At 36.5% G+C, this 24,365-nt stretch overlaps 1 protein-coding gene across 4 annotated transcripts in view; it reads left to right on the top strand.

The window, feature by feature from the left end:
* Positions 1-228: 228 nt before the first annotated feature.
* Positions 229-24,365, top strand: part of LOC145497886 (uncharacterized) — a 30,207-nt gene continuing 6,070 nt past the window's right edge. Inside the window, exons 1-15 of one of the 4 annotated variants that reach the window (XM_081477754.1) lie at positions 229-396; positions 540-682; positions 5,115-5,264; positions 11,541-11,589; positions 12,422-13,546; positions 13,927-14,037; positions 14,834-15,600; positions 16,249-16,299; positions 17,547-17,699; positions 18,139-18,266; positions 21,056-21,279; positions 21,575-21,667; positions 22,055-22,167; positions 22,869-22,936; positions 23,578-23,686. In XM_081477754.1, the coding sequence (XP_081333880.1) occupies positions 372-396; positions 540-682; positions 5,115-5,264; positions 11,541-11,589; positions 12,422-13,546; positions 13,927-14,037; positions 14,834-15,600; positions 16,249-16,299; positions 17,547-17,699; positions 18,139-18,266; positions 21,056-21,279; positions 21,575-21,667; positions 22,055-22,167; positions 22,869-22,936; positions 23,578-23,686 (3,309 nt within the window). In that variant the 5' untranslated portion in view covers positions 229-371. Of the gene's footprint in view, positions 397-539; positions 683-5,114; positions 5,265-8,947; positions 9,071-11,540; positions 11,590-12,421; positions 13,547-13,926; positions 14,038-14,833; positions 15,601-16,248; positions 16,300-17,546; positions 17,700-18,138; positions 18,267-21,055; positions 21,280-21,574; positions 21,668-22,054; positions 22,168-22,868; positions 22,937-23,577; positions 23,687-24,365 lie in introns of those variants that run through there. The other 3 variants (XM_081477756.1, XM_081477757.1, XM_081477758.1) reach the window with 3 other exon arrangements.

Below are 24,365 nucleotides of genomic sequence, written 5' to 3'. Positions count from 1 at the left end.
TATTAAAGAAGATTAAATAATCAAGATGAAAATTCTAGCTTCTTTAATTGAAATTGTGTATGTCAAATCTGGGGTCGTTAGGTTAGGACAAGAAGTAATCAGTGGTAGGAGAAATTTTTTTGTTTTTCTCCCCGCATAAATGCAAATGAAATGCAAGCGAGGGCAATCGTGACGTCACGAGGGTTGTGGGTTTCTTATTTCCTGCCATAAGTCATATCGTCTAGTCTGTATGAAAATACGCATGGCGGGGGACTTACTTCCTCTCGTCTCATCAAACATCCTAGGCACAGCATTTTAGATTCGCTATGTGAAATCCTTGGTGTTGTGATCGATCGACAAGACTGCCAAATCTTTAGTTCTGTTGGCTTATTATGTCCCAGTTCAAAGTTGAAAAAGGTTTGATCGCCGTGCGAAGGCTCGAGGTTTCTTTTCCCATTCATCAATTTTGGATCGATCCTCCGCACAAACGGTTTGTTATGGCTGAAATTTAAATGAATTTTTGCCGTCTCATTTTTCTCTATGATCTTTCTATTCTCTAGTCACCAAAGTAAAAGGATTGTCAGATCTATCTGAGAAAGCAAAAATCGGGGAAAGGACCGAAACCACTACCAAGCGAAATCGAGGAGCTGCTACAAGCAACGAACGCCCTGGCCCTGCGCAAGGCAGACATACGTCGCTAAAGGTAGGAAAATTGACGCGAAATCTCAACTGCTATCTCTGTTGGTGTTTCATTAACATATCTAAAGCTAAGAATCTGGGGTTTGTGACCTAAATGGCTTCGAACGGGACTTTCTGTCGACTTTTAAGTTTGTGAATTTTCGAAATAGAAATCTTCGATTTATCCATCATTGCTTGTTTCTTGAAGCCTATGCGGCTGTTTGTACTGGTGTATTCCTGTTACCACTCACAGCGAAGCTCGTTCACAGGCGCGATGTGCGGTGATAAAAGATTTTTAATTCACTGTTCATCGTGTTAAACTGCCAACAGTTCGGCATCCTCGATAAAACACATGTACTACCACTTACGATCGTTCTAAAGTCTGACATTCTGACATTTGTATAGGAATTTTTTAAGTTACTGCATCGATAGCAGAGATAAATCATGGAAGAAATCAGTCTGCTTTATGTGGGAGGTTACTTGACGTAGCTTAAATTTAAGATTTCGCACCCTTCTGTGCGAATATTGCTTGTGCAAACAACACTTTTACTTTCACCGCCTTGTCCTTGGCCCTTACGATTTGCAGATGGATAAATTTCAAGTCTGAAGACTTACAAAGTAATTAAGAAAATGTTTCTTGTATGTGAAAGGGCTGGACTGTCAGTGGAAATAAATTCGCTTTCAATTGTTTGATTTCCTAATTTATAGGAGTAACAGTGTTGACATTTTGCAGTGTCAATAGATCTTACAGTGTATTTTGAACAAAATTGTTTTTCAAACTACGTGTGACAGCTCTTTGGAAGGGAACATTTGTCACTTGCCTTTATTCTGATTTCTATTTTAATATACAGCTGGATTTCATCGTTCAAAATATTTGTCCTCAATCAAACAACAATCCCTTTATTTTTGGTATTTCAAGATAAAAAAGAGGAAGATTAGAATTGAGAAGAATTCTCTGTGATTTGGAGAATATGGATTCAGTGCATTGTCATGTTTTAAAATCATATGTTTTCACTGTCAAATAAGGGTATGCGTCCATATAGCCAGTGTCACAACAAGACTTTGTCAATTCACAGTTTCTAAAACAAACAATTTTCTAGGCTAGCTTAATTATTTTCATATTACACATGAACTTTGCCTATCGGCCTTGGGTGCCCTCAAATTTGTGCATCTGGTTGCTGACCTCTGCGAAATTTGATATAGTGTGAAATTGTCATGGTATCAAAGTTAAACTTCTCCTTCTTTTGTGCTTTGAAGTGCCCATACCATATTTTTTTTTTATTTTCTCATTTGAAAGGCTACATCAAAAAAGGAAGTTCTCCAAAAAAAATCAATTTGAACGAAGTGCATTTTCTTTACGGTGGTTTTGAATTCTATGTTTTTGGTACAATCCTCCCACTGATCAGAAAAGCAAGGTCTCATAGTATAATGTAGATTCAGGAACCCATTGCTGTGGCTTCTGTGTTACTAAAGCAAAACATAAAGATAGTAAGCTCGTAATTGGTATTCCATAAACTAACTTTTAAAACTATGTCTTTGATGGTGGAAAGTAAATCTGAGACAGAAAGCAACGTCACATATTCCTTAACCTACATGTACGTCATAAGTCCTTTGCAACCAAGAGTAGACTAGAGAGGTCTGCCAAAAGGGCAGCTAATTTGAGCATTTTTAAAAAAATCGTAAAAAATTCACGTCTACTCCAAATTGGAATTTTTTTTGGAGAACTTTCTTTTCTCATGTAGACTTGAGAATGAAAAAGTAAAAATTTTAAGCAACTGATACATTTTGTATGAAATATGTACAAATTGTTGAGGTTGGGGAATTTTGCTTTTATTCACAACTTTGTTCTAGAACAATCAGATTAAGCACTAGCAACTTATGTGCTAGCAAGCCTGGTCACACAAGTAAGGGCCTCTTCATATGATCCCAGTAACCAGGCTAGCTCAGTTACCTCTACAGATTTTGTTGTCTGTTCATTTGGGGAATTTCAGACTGGTCGACTGTGATGAAATTCACGAGACAAAAGGTCCAAGAATCACAATTTTTTGTTGACTTATGAAATTATCAGAAGTGCCTTAACTAGGAATCCTTTTAGCTCCTATTTTTGTTGAGATAACTTGACAGTGTAGTGCAGGTTTCTTCCACCTTTTAACTTGTCTAATTGCTTTCTTTTTTAAATTAATACTTGACCGGCAGGTCAGATTATGTCAATACTAAAGAGTTTAATAGACAGTTTATTTGTGACCTGGCATGGCTAAGAGCTAGCTTAGTGCAATTGTTTCAAGTCTGTGACACATATTTTGAGCTATTTATTTTACAAAATGTATGGTTTGACATCAATTTCCAGTTGCTTGAGGCTTGTGAAATTATACAAATTGGACCACTCAACATAAACCTGCCACTTTTTGGCAGGTTAAAAGGTTATTCAATTTTTTTTTTACCATGTGAGTGTGCTCATTGAGTTCTAACAATGATTTAACAATTTACAAAGATACTATGAATAGAATAATACTAAAGATGTCCAAAGATTCAAATTTGCATGTAATTTATAACTATTACCTGAAGTAGAAATAGCCCTACTTACATACAGTATTCAAAACATTTTTGGCATCAGCCTAAAAAACCCTGAGCACTATTCTTTTGTAATTTGTGACAATAATATTTTTGGTGCACATGTACAGGTACACTGTATGGACTAGTACCGGTAGTTTAGATTGCAAATTAGATTCAAATTTATATTTGACCCTCAGAAAGTTAGGAATTTTTGTATACATGTACATATGTACATGTGTACACCAATGTTAACCTGTTGGTCAGTATATGACTGTGTGATATTGTGAGATCAATGTTTTTGATCCAAAGTTGATGTTCATGTATAATTGCAGCACATTTGGCAGGTTTATAGGCAGTGGATAATATAGTTTTTCAACCACTCAGAATGGTCATTTTCTGAAATCTGGAAATTATACTGCAGTTGAACTTCTCCACAATGGCCACCTTGAGACAGAGAAAAGTGGCTGTTGTAGAGGGGTGACTATTGTGGGGAAGTAGGGATGAAATATGACATGACATGTTTTTTTTTGGGGGGGGGGGGGGGAGAGGTGCAACATTTTTATTAAAAAAAAAATGCTTATTGCAGTAGCATTTACATATGTAACACAATCAACATACATCTAGAAACTAGAAACCAAGCAGAAAAAAGAGACCAGAAATGCACACTATGGATCAAGTTTTGTAACCTTTTTTGTTTTTTGTTTTTTATTTTTAAAAAAATGGCATTTTGTATACATGTACACAGCTCGTCAGTTGTTGATTAACTGGCCACTGTGGAGAGGTTACTTCGTTGGTTGAGATGCACTTTAGTGGCTGTTGATGTTGTGTTGAGGTGCCCATTGTAGAGAATTTAAAATAAGAGTGAAAGTATGGACTATCCAAAAAAGTGGCCATTGTAGAGAGGTGACCATTAGGGGAGGTTTGACTGTAAATGTGTTTTGTTTTGTTTTGACCACTACATGTACATGTTACCTGTATTTGTGAAGATGTGAATCATACTTTTACCTTTTCTGAGACATCCATAAGAGCTTGGCCTCTATTAAGCTTCCGCTCTTTGTCTCTATTAGCACTAAGTGCAGTGGCCTTGGAATTGTCACTGTTTCATTATTCTTTTGTTTTAAGTTCAGTGGCACAGACCTACTTTGGTTAGTTATTATTAACGCTCAAGTCGCTGGTGGAGGGAAGGTGCCTACGAAGCAACCAAGCCATGAGCACCCTGTGCCAGGCTCCCTACAGGCACCCGTCACACTCAAGCCAGATGGCTCAGTGGAAAGAAAAAAAAAAAAACTGCTGAAAAGAGGGGGGATAGGGAGGGAACGCTGAGAACCGCTAAACTACTATAATTCAATCCACAATGCCACGCTAACAGAGCAACGAACACACTGTGAGCACATGGGACGACAACGCACATACTAACCAAGAATACCACTGGACAATGTTAGCCCCAGGGCTCCCAGGACCATATGACTGCTGCAAACGCTACAGAACGCACCAAATGCTTAACAAATGCTAACAGATGGCTGAGACACTAACAAACGCCTACAAAAAACGCTACTGACCAGGCTAGCTCCTGGTCATAAACTAGGTAAAATTTCATTGAACTATATCAAACACTACAGAACGCACCAAATGCTAACAGATGGCCGAGACACTAACAAACGCCTACAAAAAACGCTACTGACCAGGCTAGCTCCTGGTCATAAACTAGGTAAAATTTCATTGAACTATATCAAACACTACAGAACGCACCAAATGCTAAACAAATGCTAACAGATGGCCAAGACACTAACAACCGCCTACAAAAACGCTACTGACCAGACTAGCTCCTAGTCGTTAACTATCAATGTTAAATTTCATTTAGCATATTAAGTGTGAAGTATTCAGCATTTGTAAATATTTCACAGAAATCTGCTTCACCTTCGAAATCCGCATCCAGTGAGGCTTCTGTGGCTAAATCCACAGGAAGAACCCCAATTTCACACCGTACTACTCCACCAAAACCTGCTACAAGAACAAAAACAACCACTCAGCAGACTTCAACAACAGCTGCCAAGGTAAAGCAATCATGCTTACTGTTATCGACATGTATCTATTAGTATAGTTTTTTATATGGCTTGTTCTTGTAGCTGATATAACATGTGCTCTGATTGGCTAATTGTAGGGCATTTTTCTCCAGTAATACCCAAGGGCTGATTATGGGCTTGAAAAAACAAAACAAAAACTCATATAACAAACAACTCATTAACCTTGAACGTTCAGCCTTTATGGGAAAATCTCAAACCTTCGCCTTGCCAGCGAGGTCAATACGGCAAGGTCTTGGTCTGAGATTTTCCCGTAAAGACCCAACTCTCAGTTGTAAGTAGTCAGTAACAGCATTGCCAAGCAGGCTTTCATCTTGAAAATCTCTGACTTTGAGAATCTCCCTGAAAAGTAATCTATTTCTGTTTGTGCTTGGAAATGCTTGAAATCTGTGGTTTGAAACTGTTACTGAGACACCTAATTCCATCCCTCAAAATTACAGTAAATTGCTAAAAAAAATGAAAACTAAGGTAGATGTAAATGTAATTCCATATGTTTTTTTTTTCACGTTTTGTATGAAATGATACCTTGTTCATCAATAATTTTAATTATATGTACATAGTGACTGTTGCACTGACCTGACTAGGAATAACTATTGTAAAACAATAAGTACGAAAAATTTACAAAGACAGAATCTGTTTACTTGGCCTTCTTTAGTTGAAAAGGAAATTCTATGAATAGGATTTGCATATGAATTTTATATTTGTAGTGGGTATTGGTGCAGGAGCCATATGTTTGTGGGATATTCCTCTGCGATCATTTATGATTTGTAATCAGAAGTTAGTTTTCACTTGCGAGTCAAAAAATAATGTTTTGCATTAATTGCACATACTATGCTACATGATTGGTTTAAAAATCTCATACCACTTTTTCATTGAATCAGAAATAGGAAAAAAAAAACCAATTATGACTTTCTCACACATATTATCCTGTGCTTTGCATCATTGTATTTTCTTTGCATTTTGATTGGTTCATTGGATTATCTGTGTCCCTTTTGATTGGCTAGAGTGATTACTTTGATTTGGTTTTATGACCCTGAATTGAAAACCACTATTTTTTTATTTTATATATCTTGGCTTGCATAAAAATGCTCCAGCTTCGATGCTGAAGCCTAAATGTGGAGATGTTGAAATAATTATTATTTGAACCAGAAACAACAACACTTTTTTGGCATTCATAAAAGACGAAGTAGCACTGTTGTTTTCAAGTGATTTTGTTCTAAATCATGTACTGGTATAAGCCATTTGTATTTTAAGGAGCTGCTTTTATTCACATAGAATTATGAAATCATTGCTTATGAAAGAAGAATTATGAAATCTGAAATAACTATCCATTACATGTAAGTATGTTGCACACACAGTAATGCAGTGTATTTACTAGTACATGTAGTTTGTGGTACAGAATACATGAAGTGTCAAATGTGTGTGGCGAGTTTACAGAGTGCAGCGATATACACTGATTTGTTGTATCATGGCTGGGCAAATATTGCTATCCAAAAAATATTTCAGTTTAGAAATTCACAACTTGTGTAATTTACTGTGTAAAATGATGTATATTGACTTTTTAAACTGAAGTAAAAACTAAGAAAAGAAAAATTGTTCACTATAATGATCGTTTTCCTCAGGTGATCGTGCTGCTGACAAGTAACATTGTTGAAATGAACTTTTGTGGTAAATTACAGCCTAAACAATCATGCAATTACAAGTATGATACTCTTATGTCCAAAAGAAAGTCTTTGAATAATATTTTATTTTGTCTAATATAACTAGGGCCTGTTAGAAAGTGACAATCAGTCACAAATTGCGAACAAGAATATAGATTTTGAATTCTGTAAATTTTGATATTGTACGGAAACCATATTGGATCAAACTGTTATTTATTGTTTGAAACTTGCTAGGGATTTTTTTGTTGTGGAAGATTTTGAGTTTAAGTTGGGTTTATGTGGAAGTTGAGTTGTGTGCAGCAGCTGAATTTGTTTCTTAGAAAAATCAGTTTTGTGCAGCTGGTGATTTTGTGAACAAGTTGAATTTTGTATGCAAGTTTAAATTAAAGTTTCCATAGTCCCCCAAATTGTTATTGTTTTTTGTTTTTGGGACAAGGGTTTGTGGTGGTACAGACTTAAACCCAGTAATACGAAATATGTCACTGAACCTTGTTGGTGAACCCATTTTTAAAGCAGCACTTTTTGGTCTTCGAGATAGTTAAACACTTAAATTTCATAACATCTGGTTACCCAAAACCAGAATCCCTAAATTTTACATTAAATATTTTCCTTTCCAAATGATGTGTCACAGTTTGACAAGAAATATACTGAAAAATAACTCTGACTAGTAAACCATTAACCACAGTCATGCTAAGCAACACATTTTGAACAATTTGGTATTGGGGCATGCAAATATTTTTTTTATGTTCGTATACACTGTTATAGCTTACTTAAGGTAATAATTATCTCTTGTGTTTGGCACATGGATGTAGTGTTCTGCTGGAAAAGTTAGTAACAAATTCTTACCTTTATTTTTCATCCTTTGATAACTTCTTAGTTATACTTTTTGTTATGAAATGTTTCAGGCGTATGGCCTGTCCTACACCACATACATAATTTGTCTGTATAATTTTGAATTTTTACTTTATTTTTCCATTATATTTTATTACATTAACACTTCACAGTTTTATAGGCTTAGATCTGTGAATGCTTGGCATCATTTATTTATTAGTAAAAAATTTAAACCTGTGCTGTTTTTAAACTTGCTTTTAGAACATTTGAGATTGAGGTACATTGTTGTTTAGTGCCTCAAATTGACTTTGATTGCCTTAATTTGTGAATTAAATGTATCAGAGGGAAGTGAATACTATCTTTATGTATTTTTGTTATTCATGGAGAATGCCTGTGCTTGTTATGTGCAATTAAATGTTTTATGTGTGCATGTTTAATTACCCACATGTACGGAGAATAGTCTTGTGCTTGGCACACTGCTCATTCTTTAGATAGAGACCCTCCACTGAGACAGAGCATCCTTTAGATTAGTTCCTTTCCAGAACCACTGACAATTACTGAAAGGCATATTATTCAACACAGGAAGCGTATTTGTTCCTTTATCCAACAGTCATATCTTCCCTTGTGTTCAATAAAAGAGGTGATTTGAATATGTCATAAAAGTTTCCTTGTTGTTAATGTCACATGCAAGTGTGAAAAAAACAATCATTCCAAACACAATGCAATTGAACTTATGAATTCTAATGTGTGCAGTTCATTTGAATAATCCCTTGAAGAACACAATAAAGTTTATTTTTAGGTAATTAATCTTCCTTTCAGATGTAAAAGCAATTGTTTCCCACTTTCAAAGTCAAGTTCATTTGCCAAAGAAGTGTTTCTTTTATGTGGCAAAATATTTTGCTTGAAGTGACATTTCAGCTAGGTCATTTTTACTAACTGGTGGGCTGCCTAAAGTTTCTCTGCAGGTATCATACATAATTTATCACTGAACTGTCTGAATCTGCATTTAAAATAACTGTGACATGGATCTGAAAATGTAAATATATGCAAATAAAAGTCGATTTTCATTAAAAAGGAAGTGCTTTTGTAATCACTTACCATAGTGAAAATGTTAACTGGAAGTGAAGTTTGAAGTCATTATGGCTGTGTTTGGTGTTTGTGGCTCAAGTAAACTACAACATGAAGGAGGCTATTTGTACAGTTTGTGAGTCCAAGGAGCCTGTTATTTGTTGTGCCACTTGTGAAGCATTGTACTGTGAAAACTGCAAAATATCCATCCATGAAAAGGTACAGTCAGCAATCCATTACTTTAACTTAATTTTTTAAAGCTGACTTTTGGCCAGATTACTTGCAAATATGTGGATGCTGTTATAATCTTACTCTTAGGTGTTGTTATCTCATTACTGATTCATGTCACACACCAAGATAAAGACATGTGTTGGGTAGATTATTCTGAATAGAGCACTTGGTGACATGTGTTGAATATGCTGATGGCCAGAAAGACTTGTAAACCCTTGCTTTTTCAGCCATAAGCTTAACATTTTTTTCATTTTTTACTAATAAACAGCTTTTTGTAATGATGTATCATGTCAGGATATAACTGCATGTGCAATTCTGTTGTGGTCTTGCTGTGTGTGATATTGAACTTAGAGACAACATAAGCCAGTTTGAATGCAGAATTTTATGGCTTGTGTAAATTTTTTAGACTGTATATTAGGTCTTATTGTGTCTGAGTTTCTTGTTTTCATTTGGGATGAACTGTATATCTTTTACCCTTATCTATTTTATGTTTTATTCTATTCATATTTTAGCACTATTTTCACCTAATGGCAGTGGCAGTTATTTCAATTAATGGTATCAGTTTCTACTTTTGTACAAACTGCGTTTGTTGTTGGTAACATTTTGCTGTTATCCTTTCCACTGAGAAATATATGTGTAATAAAAAAAGTTAATGGTACATAATAGCAGTGTTTGTTTCTCTGTAGTACATGTTTTATAGTCATTTCATAAAGAAGTAAAGTTTTGTACAAAACCACATATTTTTCTGTTAACAATTTCCCCTCATGCTTGACAGAATTATAGATTTTACACTCTATTATTCTCATTCAGCTTTCTCTTGTAAATTTGGTCTTGTAGGAGATCTCACATAATATTTCTTGCAGTTTAAAAATTAGAACTGTGATCTTGTGAAGTTTTGACTTACTCTCTGACTACCTTTCAAACACACTGTTATTTTTAGCTATTAGTGCATTGAATAGTGTTTAATACTGACTCAGGCTTGAGTGTGCATCATCAAAATAAGTATGATGCATGCAGGAAGTTTGGAGAGTGCAAAAGAAATGCTAGAGTTGACCAAGCCAGACACAGGTCAAGCAAATCTTTTGTGCTCTCCAAACCTTGTGCATGCATCATAACTGAATGATGCACTGGTAAAAGGATGAATAAATTGTTTTATGACATTGCCAATTTACAGACTATCTCTTATTTTAGTATCAGTACATTTAGAAGTGAATAGATGAAAAATCATATATTTGAATAGTGGGATAAAGATTAAAAGATATCAAAGATCATTGTAGTTTTGTGTGCAACTTAAGTAGTTGCCAATAGAAAGCCTGGAAAATGAATTCAGGCTTGAATGGGATTTGTAAGTCATTACAAAAATGCAATGATCTTTACAAACTTCACCAACTCACAACTTGACCAGCTCCAAGTTAGTCATGGATTTCACAATCCTGTTCAAGTTTATTTTTCAGTTCAAACTTCTTTTTAGCTTCAGCCAAGTTGCATACAAAATTAATATGCAATAATCTTTTATTTCTCTATGGATCATTTTCGCTGTCACACAATAAAAAAATAAATTGAAAACCATCCAGTAGAAAAAGCTATGAAATTATGATGTTATAGAAGATAACTAAATAAGCCACTTCTCCAAGTTTTAGGCCTGTACGTTTCCCCAAACTTCAGATATTCGTCGAAATGTTTCGCCGATATTTACAGAGCCCAGTATGGAAACACCATGTTGGTGTACCTCAGTGGTACACCAATATGGCGGCCGGAAAATAGTGTAAACATCTGGAACTTACTTTGGCTATCTAGGCGACTGATTATCAGTACTGATCAAACAAGCATTTACATAAGCACTTTTCCTAATGCTTTAACTTCTAAAAAGGCTCAAAATCATGGGATAAGTATATATTTTTCGACAAACTTGATCATAGCCTTGTGTCACGCACCTCCATAACCCTGAAATTCAAAATGCTCTGGACTCCAAACGAAGCATGCTATTGAGCTGTAAAATTGTAAACAGATATAAATATACCGCCTCTTGTGCCTGATGAGGACAAAAACTTTGGTGGCTCTTTCGTTTTGGATTTTAGAAAGTGATGATGTCACGTGAAAATGATCCATAGCTTTTTTGTTTTTCAATGTCTCACTTATCTGCTTATATTATGTCACAATACCTAAATTCGCAATTAGCTAATCAGATGTTGTGTCTACTGTTCTGATATTCTGCAATCATTATTAAGTAACTGATATGATATGGCTAGATCTATGACTGAATTCAGGTATGGAAATGCCTAAGCATACTATTTAATATAGGTTACGGCAGCATGTCAGGCTCATTTGGTCTAACCAAGGCTATCTTGGAGAGAGAGAGTCCAGTCAAAATATGAACCATATGGCTCAACCAAACTCACCTGATATGCCATGATTAGGTGTTTAAATTATACTTACACCTTCTTTGTTTTTTTTACAGATTTGTACAGCTTCTCAGCAAAGTAAACAACCTTCTGGCTCTGCTAAAGGTATTAAATATAACAATATTTATTTATCATTGATTAGCATAAATTTGTATATTATTAAATTTTAATAGATATTTGATTATCCTTGTCCACTAAGTCTTGTTAAATTGTGTCAAATCTTGGAAGGGTAGAGTTTTAAAACAAATTACCCCAAACCAGTTGGCGCACAAGTCCCTCATTATGTACCTCTATCTACATTTTCATGCATTATAAATGAGACACTCTTCAGAGAGAGCCTTAAGAAATCTTGAAATAAACAAAAAATATAAACCAATGTCGATGCAATGAAGAAACGACATTACAGCTACAGCTACAGCTTTTTTGAGAGAACTCCAAACTGGCAACGTCCATGTACATTGTGAGCCTTTTTGTGGCAGGCTGTGGTTTTGTTAACTCCAAGAAAAAAAGAAAACCAGCCTCTTTCATTTCAGTCTCTGTGCTTTTTTGCTACAGGTTTTTTGGTCTGTATCCCCTTCATTTCCCCTTTCATTGTCCACATCTTAGAGTCTCAGAATCTCACAGAAAATAGAATCAGAATATCTTTCTTTAAGGGTCATGGTCATACATTTGAGCTCATTCCAATTAAATTAATTTAATGTTAAATGGATGATCTTTGCTGTTTTAAAGGCGTGCATTAAAATGCAATGCCATAGTAACGGGTTTTCAAACTGTCAAAATGGGTAATAAATGGGGTGTTGACATTTTTAGCCATTTTAATGGTAGCTGTTAATGTACGTTTTCCTGTGGTAGGTCACTTTTTTTTCTGAGAATTTATGTGGTTCTTCCAAGTGGTGAATTATCGCTTAGATAAAATTAATATTCTCATTTTGAGCAGATGTCTCGCCAACCAAGAAAAAACCAACCAATCAGCAGGGAGTAACACCTGCTCCACGCACAAGGACAACTGTTGTCACAAAACAATCATCTCAAAAGACTGTGAAGGAACCAAACAGCAAGAAGAAAAATGAGATCAAGAAAGAGAATAGCTATGATGCTAGTGACAGTGACTCGGAACAAGGAAGTGTTGATCGATTGAACACTGATGGTGACTTTGGCTATGAAACAGGCTCTCTTGACGACAGTGATGTGTCAACAGGAGAGCTTCTTAGCCCGTCAGCCAAGGATGAGAATAAGACTATTTTAAGTCCTGACCAAAGTGAGACTACTGGTTATTCATACGCTGATGTTGAATTTAGACCACTGTTGGTCACAAATGATGGAGGTATAGCTACACGGAACCCAGAGAAATCTCCTTCAGAAGAGGATATTTCACTTTCAGTCAGTGACAATGCCATCAATGACCGCAGATCTTATACTTATGCTGGAGATGAATTTCGTCCTTTGATTGTGACAGAGAGCGGAGGCATTGCTGCTCCTGTTGAAAGCAGGAAGTCGTCAAAAGATGCTGATAGTGGAAATGCTAATGAAAGTATCAAGTGTAGCAGTGGGGGTAGAAAAATGCTGATGGAATATGAAGAGGTTCAAATTGTTGATGGTGGCTATGACAGATCAAACATTAAATTAACATCTGCTAATCAAAGAAATGTGGCTGAAAATGATGATTTGCATGCTGTTGGACCCTTGAATGATGTCTATGCTGTTGTTCAGAAAAAGCCAAAGGAAGCAGATTTAAAAGAATCTAAAGACAATGCAGTACAGAAACAAAGTACTCCAGTACAGAGACCGATAGTTGAGTTGGGTGAGGTTGCACCGGCAATCCCTGGGGGATGTAAAGATTCAAACATGTATGAAGCTATTACAGGAGAGCTTCAAAATATGATCATGGCTTGTGATGAGGTAGAGCTGAATGAGAAACCAGCCAGGACAAATTCCAATGAGAGAAAGGTATCTTCAGGAGATAAAAAGGTGCCACCACCCATCCCAAAGCCTTACTCAGGACCAGGGTTGAATGCATCAAAGGAACTGTTGATACAAGAAGCACCAGGAAATTGTGATTCAGGTGTGTGTTGTCAGTCCAAACTCTGGACTGAAAGCTGCTGCTCTACAATGATCATTATTGAGAATGTGATTGGTTGTTATTTGCACATGAGTGTTCAAAATCAAGAAGCGCTTAATTACAGACATTGAATGGGTCTCCATTATGTTATCATTACTGGAATTAAAGGCTCAGTTTCAGCTTTTTTTTCAGCAGGGGAAGAATTGAGTTTATTCGTGCTGAAGAAGAGCCAGCAAAAAGTGCACTAGTGTCAGTGCACTGTAATGGGTTATTTCTTTGCCATAGAACCTCCCTTTCATGCACTGACCAGTTTAAGGTTTAAATCATTTTTGCAGATCAGAGGTTGTACTATACTAGGTGTTAATCTTTATTCCTTTTTCCAGAAACCACAGAAGTCATTTCACAACCAGTGTATGCCACTGTACAGAAAAAACCCAAAGACAAACCAGAAGGGGAGAAATTATCTGGCGAAACAGACAGCAAAAGACCTGCTGGTAATTTCTAGTCCCATTTCTTTTCTTCTTGTTTTGATAGAGTTGCACTTGTCCAGTGCATGATGCTTTGGACTGTAAATCTGAAGGTGTGACCATTACCCTCCCATGTGACCACATGTTAGGCTTTTTTTCATGTAGGTGTATGTGTATAAATACAACACACAATGTACATGTAGGTACCATCAAATTATTGGGAAACCTTGCTGGGGGTAATGGCCGCAGATGTATCTACATGTAGTGCGTGTTTGAAATGAATTTTTGAATGTGTGGAGAGGTGTGAGGAGAGGTACAATGAGAACATGGTAAAAGCTCTTTGTTGTACAGGAATGCTTGCTTTTCAGGCTAGTTGGCAGGGTTCTGCAGAAAGTTGTCTTTGTTTCTGGTGGGCAAGTATTTTATTTTTGAATTTTTTTTTTAATACATCAAGTTGAAACGAAGAAAATCACAACCGTGAAGGAGGTTTGGATACCTGGTCTTAATTAGCATAGATTTTGATGATTTTACTTCTCCTGTTACTCCTTAGTTTTTTTTTTTCCATTGAGAAGACATATCAAACATTTGAGACAGTGTTTCATCAGCTATTCCAAACACTTCGAATTTCGTTAAAATACTCTGCTGCACGTCTCATTTTCAACTCTCTTCTCCATGTTTGGATATCCCAATGAAACACTGTCTCTCATGTTTGATATATTACTTGAAATATGTTTGGAGCACTTTTCATCCAATCTCTACTGGTTTGATTGCAGATTTATGTTTACCACTAGCAATTGAAGTAATTAAATTCATTTCTTAACAGAAGTGCCATCACAAGAGAGCCAGCCAACATATGCTGTGGTGCAGAAGATTTCAAAACCACAACAGAGTGGTTCAGTTGAATCGCTTGATCAGCTAAGAATACCAGTGATGTCTGGTGATGATGACGATGATGAAGCAAGTGAAGAAGAATTACCACCACCTCTTCCCTCAAGGTTACCCAATCTTGAGGACACCATGAAAAGAACTGAACCCTCTGAAAATGTCTTTCAGTTTGATAAAGTGGAAAAACCAGAAGAAAAGTCAAAGAAGGGTGGTTTCAAAATGTTTAAAAAGAAACATCGGCGCCAGCTGTCAGATGGAAATGTTGTTGCTAAAATGAAAAATGATAGTGAAAGAGGTGACTTCCCCCCCAGTGCAGGGGATAAAAACAAATTTCACCATCGCCGTTCAAAATCACAAGCAGATGTAATGAAAATGGGGGAAAACGGCGAGGGTTCACTGATACCAATACAAACCCAAGATATGTACACAGAAATTACAATTCCAGCTAACAAAGCAAAGAGTTCTTCTGATGAAGTTCCACCAGTGAAGCCTTACTTGGAAGTTGACATAACAGAACCTCCACACACTCCTACAGATATAAAGAAGGAGAAGAAATCCATGGAAGGGGACGGAGAGGATCAGAATGCTCCATATGAGTTGCCTGAGGGGTGGAGGGAAGTAAAGGGTGATGGTGGTACATATTACTGGCATGTCGCATCTGGAACAACTCAGTGGACCCTCCCTCAGGTTGCAACAAGACCAAAGGTTTGCAATGCATTTCATGCACTATTTTCATCTTTCTTTACATTCAAGGTCCATATTTTACAAGTTGCACAAAAAGCCTTAATGGAGCATTAATTACACTGAGTGAAACATGCCTCATTCATCATCAAATGTTTTTACTTCTTGTCAGCAAATCTTTAGTTATCATCAGTAGACTTTCGGTGTTTTGCAATCATCAGGAAAATAGTTAAATGAAAGCCATTTCTCTGACATTTTGTCATGAGAAATACATACTGTACATGCGTATTGCAACATATTTTTTCATTGGTAGGAAGTTAAAGGAAGCATGGTCTGCAAAGAACTTGCTATTCAACTACTAATAAGCCATTGAGCTGCATTAGGATGATGAGATAGTTAGCTGACAGGTAGCCTGAATAGCAAGTTTTCTTGCACCAACATTCTGGCTGCAGGAACATCAGGGTGCAAACAAACAAGGGATGGGGAGGGTGTGGGAGAGGTACAACCATAACACGAAAAAGCTCTTTGTTGTACAGGAATGATTGCTATCCCAGCTAGTTGGCAGGGTTCTGCAGAAAGCTGTCCTTGTTTCTGGTGGTCAAGTATTTTATTTTCTCTGTGATTTGTTAACAAATGTTAGTTTCTTATTGTTAATGGTGTTTTTCTAACAAGAAGAGGTCAACTGAAGAACCCAAACCTGTGGAAACTACAGAGAGGCAGAAGGTAGAGTTTCCCTATGAAGCTCTGGGAATTAATTGTCTTCTGGTATCATCTTTCATGTAAACACTGAAAAAGCAACCTGTAGAAAACATATGAACACACAATAATGGCTGAAAACGTACAAACAGCAACAAATTATCAGGGTCAAAAGTGTTGACTGAGACATTTCATGAATTTGAATGTTATCTGACAATGAAGCAGACTTTCCTTAATGAAAGAACATCATTTTCATTGTTAGCCAACCCCTCTACCCCCAAATCAATGCGGAAACAGGCTTTGACGAGACTGTCGCATACAACATTAGAAAGGGGGAAAGGGAACAAAATTAATATGAGGTCACACTTGAAGGGAAACCAATTTGATTTGGGGCAGTGTCTCATCTATGCTTTTCCCTGATATTTGAAGGTGTTTAGAACAGCGTGGTGACTTAATGTAAGAGTCTGGGATAAACTAGTATATACAAGTATTAAGAAGTATACAAGTATACAAGTACAATGTTTTACATGGTCAACAAAATAGTGCATTGTTATCACATTGATCATAGTTTAATGGCCTAGAAGAGGCTCTTGATAGTTTTGAAGAAAAATAACTTTTATCTTCTTTTTAAATTGTTGCATGATGTTTTTTTGTTGTCTAGTATTACTGTTTTGCTGAAGTCTTAGACCATCATATGCAGCAGTTAAACAATACAAACATTAACTGAAATTCCTAGTGAAAATAAATGACTGCTCAAAGGGAGACTGAGTATTAATATGCTGATCACAAAATCCAACTGTATGACCTTACCACAAGTTTTGTGGAATTTGAAATTGGTTTTGATTAAACAATTGTGCTAAAGTAAAATATTTCTGAAATAGACACAATTTATATTTCTTTTCTTAAAATCTATTGCGCAGGCAGATAGAGTGTTTTTCAATTGAGTGTTGTAAAACCAAATGCAAATATATCACTGTAGTCAGTCACAAAGGACAGAGACAAATACAGTGAACCAATCAAAACTTGAAGTAATTACATGTACTTGACACAAAGTGCAGGAAAACAACTGCAAGTGAGTCATGATTGACGTCTGTTTATTTTTGATTGGACGAAAAAGCAGCACAAGTTTTTCAAGCCAATTGTGTATTGTAGTTGGTGCAAAACCAATAATTACTTTTCAACACTCAAATGAAAATCCTCTATCTATAATTCTGTTTTGCATGAATCATGAATAAGTCAAGAATTTAAAACCATTTTTTTAAACATGTTTGTAGGTACTCAGTTTCCCAGTGCATTCTATGGGTTGGATTGAACTTGAAGAGAGTGAAGTGGCACCACATAACATGAGCGAGACCATAGCTGAGTGCATCTCCACACTGGCACAGAAAAGAAAGGATCTCTGGAACACTACAGAGACATGGGGAGAGGTAATTACTGTACACAGCTACACTGACAACACACAACCTACTGAACTTGATATTTAGATAAGCTAATAACATCTTACTAACGATTGTTTAGACACAGTAATTCTCTGTTTAACCATCTGCTAGCCTGAAATAGTAATTTCTTGTTGCTGATTTTCATACATTCGCTTAAATGTTTGTTTGAGAATATGTTTGCAGCACATATGATGCCAGGCATAAAAGCTAATAAGCAACATAACCTGTAAACCTGTCATGGCAGTTAGAAGGATTGGAAACACATGAAGAATTGAGTAAATTTCAAATTTCATTACTTAAAATGTCTCAAACAGTCTTTTGGAAAACATCCACCAATACAATATTTACTGTATTCATTTCAGTCTCAGCTGTGACATTGATTAATGATTATTATTAATAATTTTGTGATTGCATAATTTATTTTTAGGGAAAGGACATAAGATTGTTGTTAGAAGGAGACACCTTAAAACTTGTAGAACCAAGAAGCAAAGTCACATTGCTAGTCCAACCTGTCTCAAAAATGAGAGTGTGGGGAGTTGGCAAAGAAGATCAGAGGTAAGGCAGATAATTAGTGGAAGGACTAATACAAAGACTTCACTAGGGCAGGGTCATTCATTAATAAATTAAAAAATAACTATTTTACAATATTTAGAGAGAAAGCGTATCAGCCTCAGCTGGTTTCATACTACTACTACTTAGCTTCTTTGTGCCTCGTGGCACATAAGGCCTGGTTTCATGCAGGTCCTTTATCCTGGTCTAATTGGAATTTGGAGGTGTTGTGGAGGGATGAAAACCAGAGTCCCCAGGGAAAAATCCTTGGATCAGGGCGAGAACCCAAAGTCAACCCCAATATGGCACCAGGCCGGAATTGAACCAAGGCCATATTAGTGGGAGACAAAAACTCTCACCACTGTGCCATCCTTGCTTGCAATCCCTCAGCATGCAAGGCTGTGCTCTAGGAAAAATTCTAGGGAGCCCTTCAGGCACCCAACCTTGTAGACTAGGGTGCCCAGAAGTCAGGCTTGGTGGCCCGAATGAAAAAAAAAAAATTATTAAGTGTTAATTAATACAGTGCAGCTCAGATATAAGCGAACTACGCATACGCGTATCATACGAGCGTATTTTGCGTATACGCGTATGTCAATACGCGCACATATACGCACATATACGCGTATATACGCGCACATATATGCGTATATACGCGCACATATACGCGCACATATACGCGTATATACGCGCGTATATGTCTCTTTGTTATGCATTCCCACAAGTTTCTTTATGTGAAGCATTGTTAGTCAAACAAAGGACATTATGTTTCTTGAGAATGAAAATGGCTTCAAAGCGAAATTTGCATATTGTTAAAACGTCAGCCGGTCAATAAAAGCTATCATATTTCGATCACTTCGCAAATTCACCGACAAACTACCGTTTATCAACACTTGATCTTAAGCTACTAAAAATGGGAAGAAAATTGATACAGTCGCTTGAACTCCCTATTTTAACACGTGAACTTTATGTTCTTACAAGTAAAGATCTGTGTTTCGGCACGTGTCGGCAAGTCGTTTGCGAAATGTTTATTGTCTGAATTAGCGTTCTGAAGATCCTAGTCGAAAAAATGATATCTCCGGTTATATTTGATACAGATCATGCATTCAAATGGTAAAATACTCTTTCCTTGACGAAAAAATTGTTTATCAAAGTTTCTATGGTGCGCCGCTCACGTTTAGTTATTTTTTCTTCAAGGAAAAGTTGTGTGTTTCGGCACGCGTTGGCAAGTTGTTTGCGAAGCGTTTATTGTCTGAAGATCCTCGTTGAAAAAATGATATCTCCGGTTTTATTTGACACAAATCGTTCATTCAAACGGTAAAATGCTCTTCCTTTTACCAAAGAATTGTTTATCAAGGTTTCTATGGCACGCTGCTCAAGTTTAGTTATTTTTTCCTCAAGTAAAAGTTCTGTGTTTCGGCATGCGTCGGCAAGTCGCTTGCGAGATGTTTATTGTTTGAAGCTTTCCGAAGACCTTGTCGAAAAAATGATATCTCCGGTTATATTTGACACAAACCGTTCATTCAAACAGCAAAATGCTCTTTCTTTATTCAAAATAATTGTTTATCAAAGTTTCTATGGCGCGCTGCTCACGTTTAGTTATTTTTTCTTCAAGGAAAAGTTCTGTGTTTCGGCATGCGTCGGCAAGTCGATTGCGAGATGTTCATTGTCTGAAGCGTTCCGAAGACCTTGTCGAAAAAATGATATCTCCGGTTCTATTTGACACAAATAGTTCATTCAAACGGTAAAATGCTCTTTCTTTAGCCAAAGAAATGTTTATCAAAGTTTCTATGGCGCGCTGCTCACGTTTAGTTATTTTTTCCTCAAGTAACAGTTCTGTGTTTCGGCATGCGTCGGCAAGTCGCTTGCGAGATGTTTATTGTTTGAAGCGTTTCGACCTTGTCGAGAAAGTGATATCTCCGGTATCTGACACAAACCGTTCATTCAAATAGTAAATTACTCTTTTCCTGACAAAAGAATTGTTTATGGAAGATTCTATGGTGCGCCGCTCACATTTTGTTATTTTTAATTTTCTTCGAGGAAAAGTTGTGTGTTTCGGCACACGTTTCCAAGTCGCTTGCTTGGACCGTGTTCAGACTTTGTTTCGAGAAGATGTTATCTTTCGGTTGTGATGTTTGCTCCATGAAGATGGGATTGTTGAAGCGTGTATCCCCGGTTCTATTTGACAGAAAAAAAATAGTAAATTTTTGATTTAACGACAAAATACTCTCTCTTTTAATCAATATTCAGTCAGTTAATTTTCAGTCAAGTGCCCAATTGCAAAATGTTAGTTTCAGCTAACATTTTGCTTAGTCTGCAGGCATACGCGCGTATACTGTGTACGCGTATTCAAAATAAAGAAAACTCTTTCTCGCTCTGTGGCAAGCTGTCAAGCCATTGAAAACAACAATGACCTGATAAGAAAAGAAGAAACAATAGGTTAGCTCATACATACTAATCAGGCATACGCGTATATGCTGTATACGCGTATGTGCGTATATGCATACGCGTATGTGCGTATATGCATACGCGTATGTGCGTATATGCATACGCGTATACGCGTATTGGGCTGACGCGCATTACGCGTATATTTTGGTTCGGATATATCTGAGCTGCACTGTATATGATAACTGATTGACCCTCAAATAAAAAAAATCTCCAAATTATTACATGGTCCAATCACCATTTAAATCTTGGCACTGTTTAATTAAAACAAAATTGAGTCAATCCATGTATTTTGAATTGACTTTGTTTCTTGCTAAGAGTTGCTGCATTTTCCCTTCTGTCTCCATTTCCAGGGACTTTGCTTATGTTGCACGAGATCCTTCAACTGGTAAACACAAATGTCACATGTTCCGTTGCCATGGTAATATTTCTGGCCGTGCAATCACGAATGCATTGCATGACATGTGTAGTAAAATCCTGGAAGAAAAGAAGAAAGCACAGGAAAGCAGTAGGAAAACATCGATCCAAAAGCCGTGGTCTGACATCATTAACACTCCACCGCCACCATCAGCAAGAGGTATGAAAACAGACAACCGAAAGAAAAGTGTAATTTTTAATTAATAATGTTGTGAGGTCATAAAGGTCTAAATCATGGTTGTTTTGAATGCCAAAATAAGTCAAAATTATGCATGTATACACCATGGAAAGTCTTCAAAAGTTAATGAATAGTGTATTTTTCCCATCAGATGTCATTTATCTTTTCCTTTTGAGTTCTTGTTATGCCTAGTGGCCTGTGATGTTGAAATATTGCCTCATAAAAATGTTACTTAACATTTCCCTTATCCATGTGGTGGTTCAACATTGTTTTGCAGATAATGCAAGTTTTAATGAAAAACCACATGTGGAACCCAAGAAGAGCTTTTCTGCTAAATATGTTGGGTGTATAGATGTACCCAAACCAACAGGTTTGACCTACTTTGTTTGTTTGTTGTTGTTGTTGTTGTTGTTGCAGTTATTGTTTTTCATTTGTCTCACTGATGATTTATTCGGACAGTATTTTCATGCACAACTGAGACAAAAGTGGGATATGAAAGATGAAATGTTTAACATGCTGCAAAGAAACAATATGAGCTCCAAAAAAGTCATGATTGGAACCTATGACCTTCCAGATACGAGTCAGATACTTATTATAAGGTTCATATGCAACACTGTCATGCCCTGAGCACATGTACTGCTAGGATCAGCAATGGGATGTAGTCAAAAAAAATATATTAAATTCCAAGCTGTTTGCAGATGAAATTATTATAGTGATTTTAAAAGTGAACTTGTTGCTGTGTTGATTCTTTTGTCAGGTGTGGAGATCTTGAACAAAGCAATCAGCAAACTAATGAGTAAAGGCACCAATACATGGAGAACAATCCTAATTGAAATCAGCATCTCAAACATTAGGATAACAGACTGTACGGTAAGAAGGAACCTGCTGAGGATGAATTGTCGGCTATACGCTACATGTTTGTCCATATAATCATATGGTTATTGGAGTTAAGAACTTAGTGATCAGCCAACTTCTCTGCTTGATCTTGTTCTGGGAGCTATCTTGTTTAGTTCTTGCTTAACTTTTGTGTTCATTTTCCTTCTTTGTTGGTATGAAAATGCAAAAAAACGAATGAATGGAGTTATCATTCAATACATTTTTTCCCTTCCTTTTCATTGGTCAAGAGCCTACTGCACCATATGTAATAATGTTTAAATGTTTTTGCTACAAATAATATTCTGCTCATTGTAACCGTGCTCTTGTGTGAAGAATGTCGTATTGCTTCCCTGAGCAGTAAAAGAGTGATTTTAAATATGGAAACAAACTTGGAGATTGAATTATAACACAATATACCATTTTACAGTTGTCTGCTTAGTAACCTGACAGTGGCATTCATAAGCCAGGTCACTGAGGACACAACTGTAAAATTGCCCATTATAGCACGTGGTTATAATCGCAAAATATTGTGATTTGTCAGTGGCGAGCAGATCAATTTTTTGTCTCAGCCTTCGACAGCTTCTGGAAATAATTGATCTGCTTGCCTCTGACAAATCACAATATTTTACCCAACCTTGTACAATAATTTTCAATTGTATGTACGTCACTGAACTTGTTCACCTGTCCTCTGTTAGACTCAAGAGTTAATTTCAGAAGACAGAGTCAGATTCATGTCATTCTTTGGAGTTGGAAAGGATGAAAGGTACTTAAAACAGTCATTGGTGAAATAGTAGAAAACAAATTTTAAATTAGTAAAGATACCTCCAAAATATATGAAAGAAACGTAAGGTGTAAAAAAGCCCTATGAAATTATGCATATGCTTACCAGATTTGTAGAGAATGAAAAATTATTCATATACAGTACCATGATGGCTAAGCCAATGTATATAGACCATGTAAAGTAAAAACGGGGCTGATTTTTTAATACAAAGATAGGATGTTAAACCTATAACAGTGCAGAGACGGTCCTATTTCTTTTAAAGTTGCACGCTATTTTACTTAACATTTTGCCAAAAGACCATTTTACAGTCATCTGCTCAGTGACCTGGCCTTTGAATGGAAGTGAGACTGCAGGTGACCTTGTTTTGATGAAGACCTCACTGCTTTTTTTGTGGAAATCAAGTTGTTCTAATGCTAACTAGTTTGCATTTAAATGAGAAAAGCAGAGAGGTTTTTAGCAAAGAAAGGTTATCTCCAGCCTCATTGCATTCATAGGCCAGGTAACTGAGCATTCAACTCTAAAATGGCCTATTTGCACTTATATATTGCACTGCTTGTTGGACTCTGTGTTTTATATGAACAGCTCTGAAGTTGATCAGTTTGTTTTTTTTTTTTTTTATATAGACTGTGTGGTTATATTATAAGCACTGCTCCTGAAGTGTATGTGTGCCATGTGTTCCAATGTGCTCCTAATGCCGCACCTCTGACCAAGGCATTAGCTGAAGCATGCCAGGTAAGATTACACTGTCATGATGAGAAATAGCTTTTGATCTACTAGCTAGTGTGATAGCTAGAGAATAGATGAACTGACTTTCAGCTTATTTTGACAACCTGGAATCCTTAAAGTAAAGATTTGGTTGCTCACCTTGTTGGTTAGTTGCTGGTTTACTGAGTCACTCCTCGCTTTTCCTTCCTCTCTCCCTCCCTTCCTTCTATTTTTTCTTTGTTGTGCTATAATTTTCCTATCTCCATTCTCTCTTATTAAGTTGCTTCGAAATCCTAAATTTCCTTTCATCTATTGCTAATTTATCCTCCTTCTTTTCTTTCTTTCTCCCTTTCTTTCTTCTGTTGTCTGTCAGTCTTAGACTTGCCCACAAGTCAAGCTATGAAAGCCAAGCTTGGATAAGTTTTTCCATGAGTAGACTTGGTTTCAAAAAAATGGGGACCATTTTCCTTGTAAAATTTCTTTAAAATTTCTTACTCATACAGCAGTCCGCTTGTTCATTTTTAGCTCAGATAATGACATAGTCATTAATCTGAGATATTGGTATATGTGTGAGATTCACTCGATCCTCCGATTCCTGTTAGACAATAGGCCATAGTTATGTGCTTAGTTACCTGGCCTATGAATGAAAACGAGGCTAGAGGTGACTTGCTTTGATACAGACCTCTCTGTTTTTCTCATTTTTAAA

The sequence above is a fragment of the Orbicella franksi genome, chromosome 9 (assembly GCF_964199315.1).
Source record: "Orbicella franksi chromosome 9, jaOrbFran1.1, whole genome shotgun sequence".
Lineage (NCBI taxonomy): Eukaryota > Metazoa > Cnidaria > Anthozoa > Scleractinia > Merulinidae > Orbicella > Orbicella franksi.
This window is presented reverse-complemented; position numbering and strand designations above follow the sequence as displayed.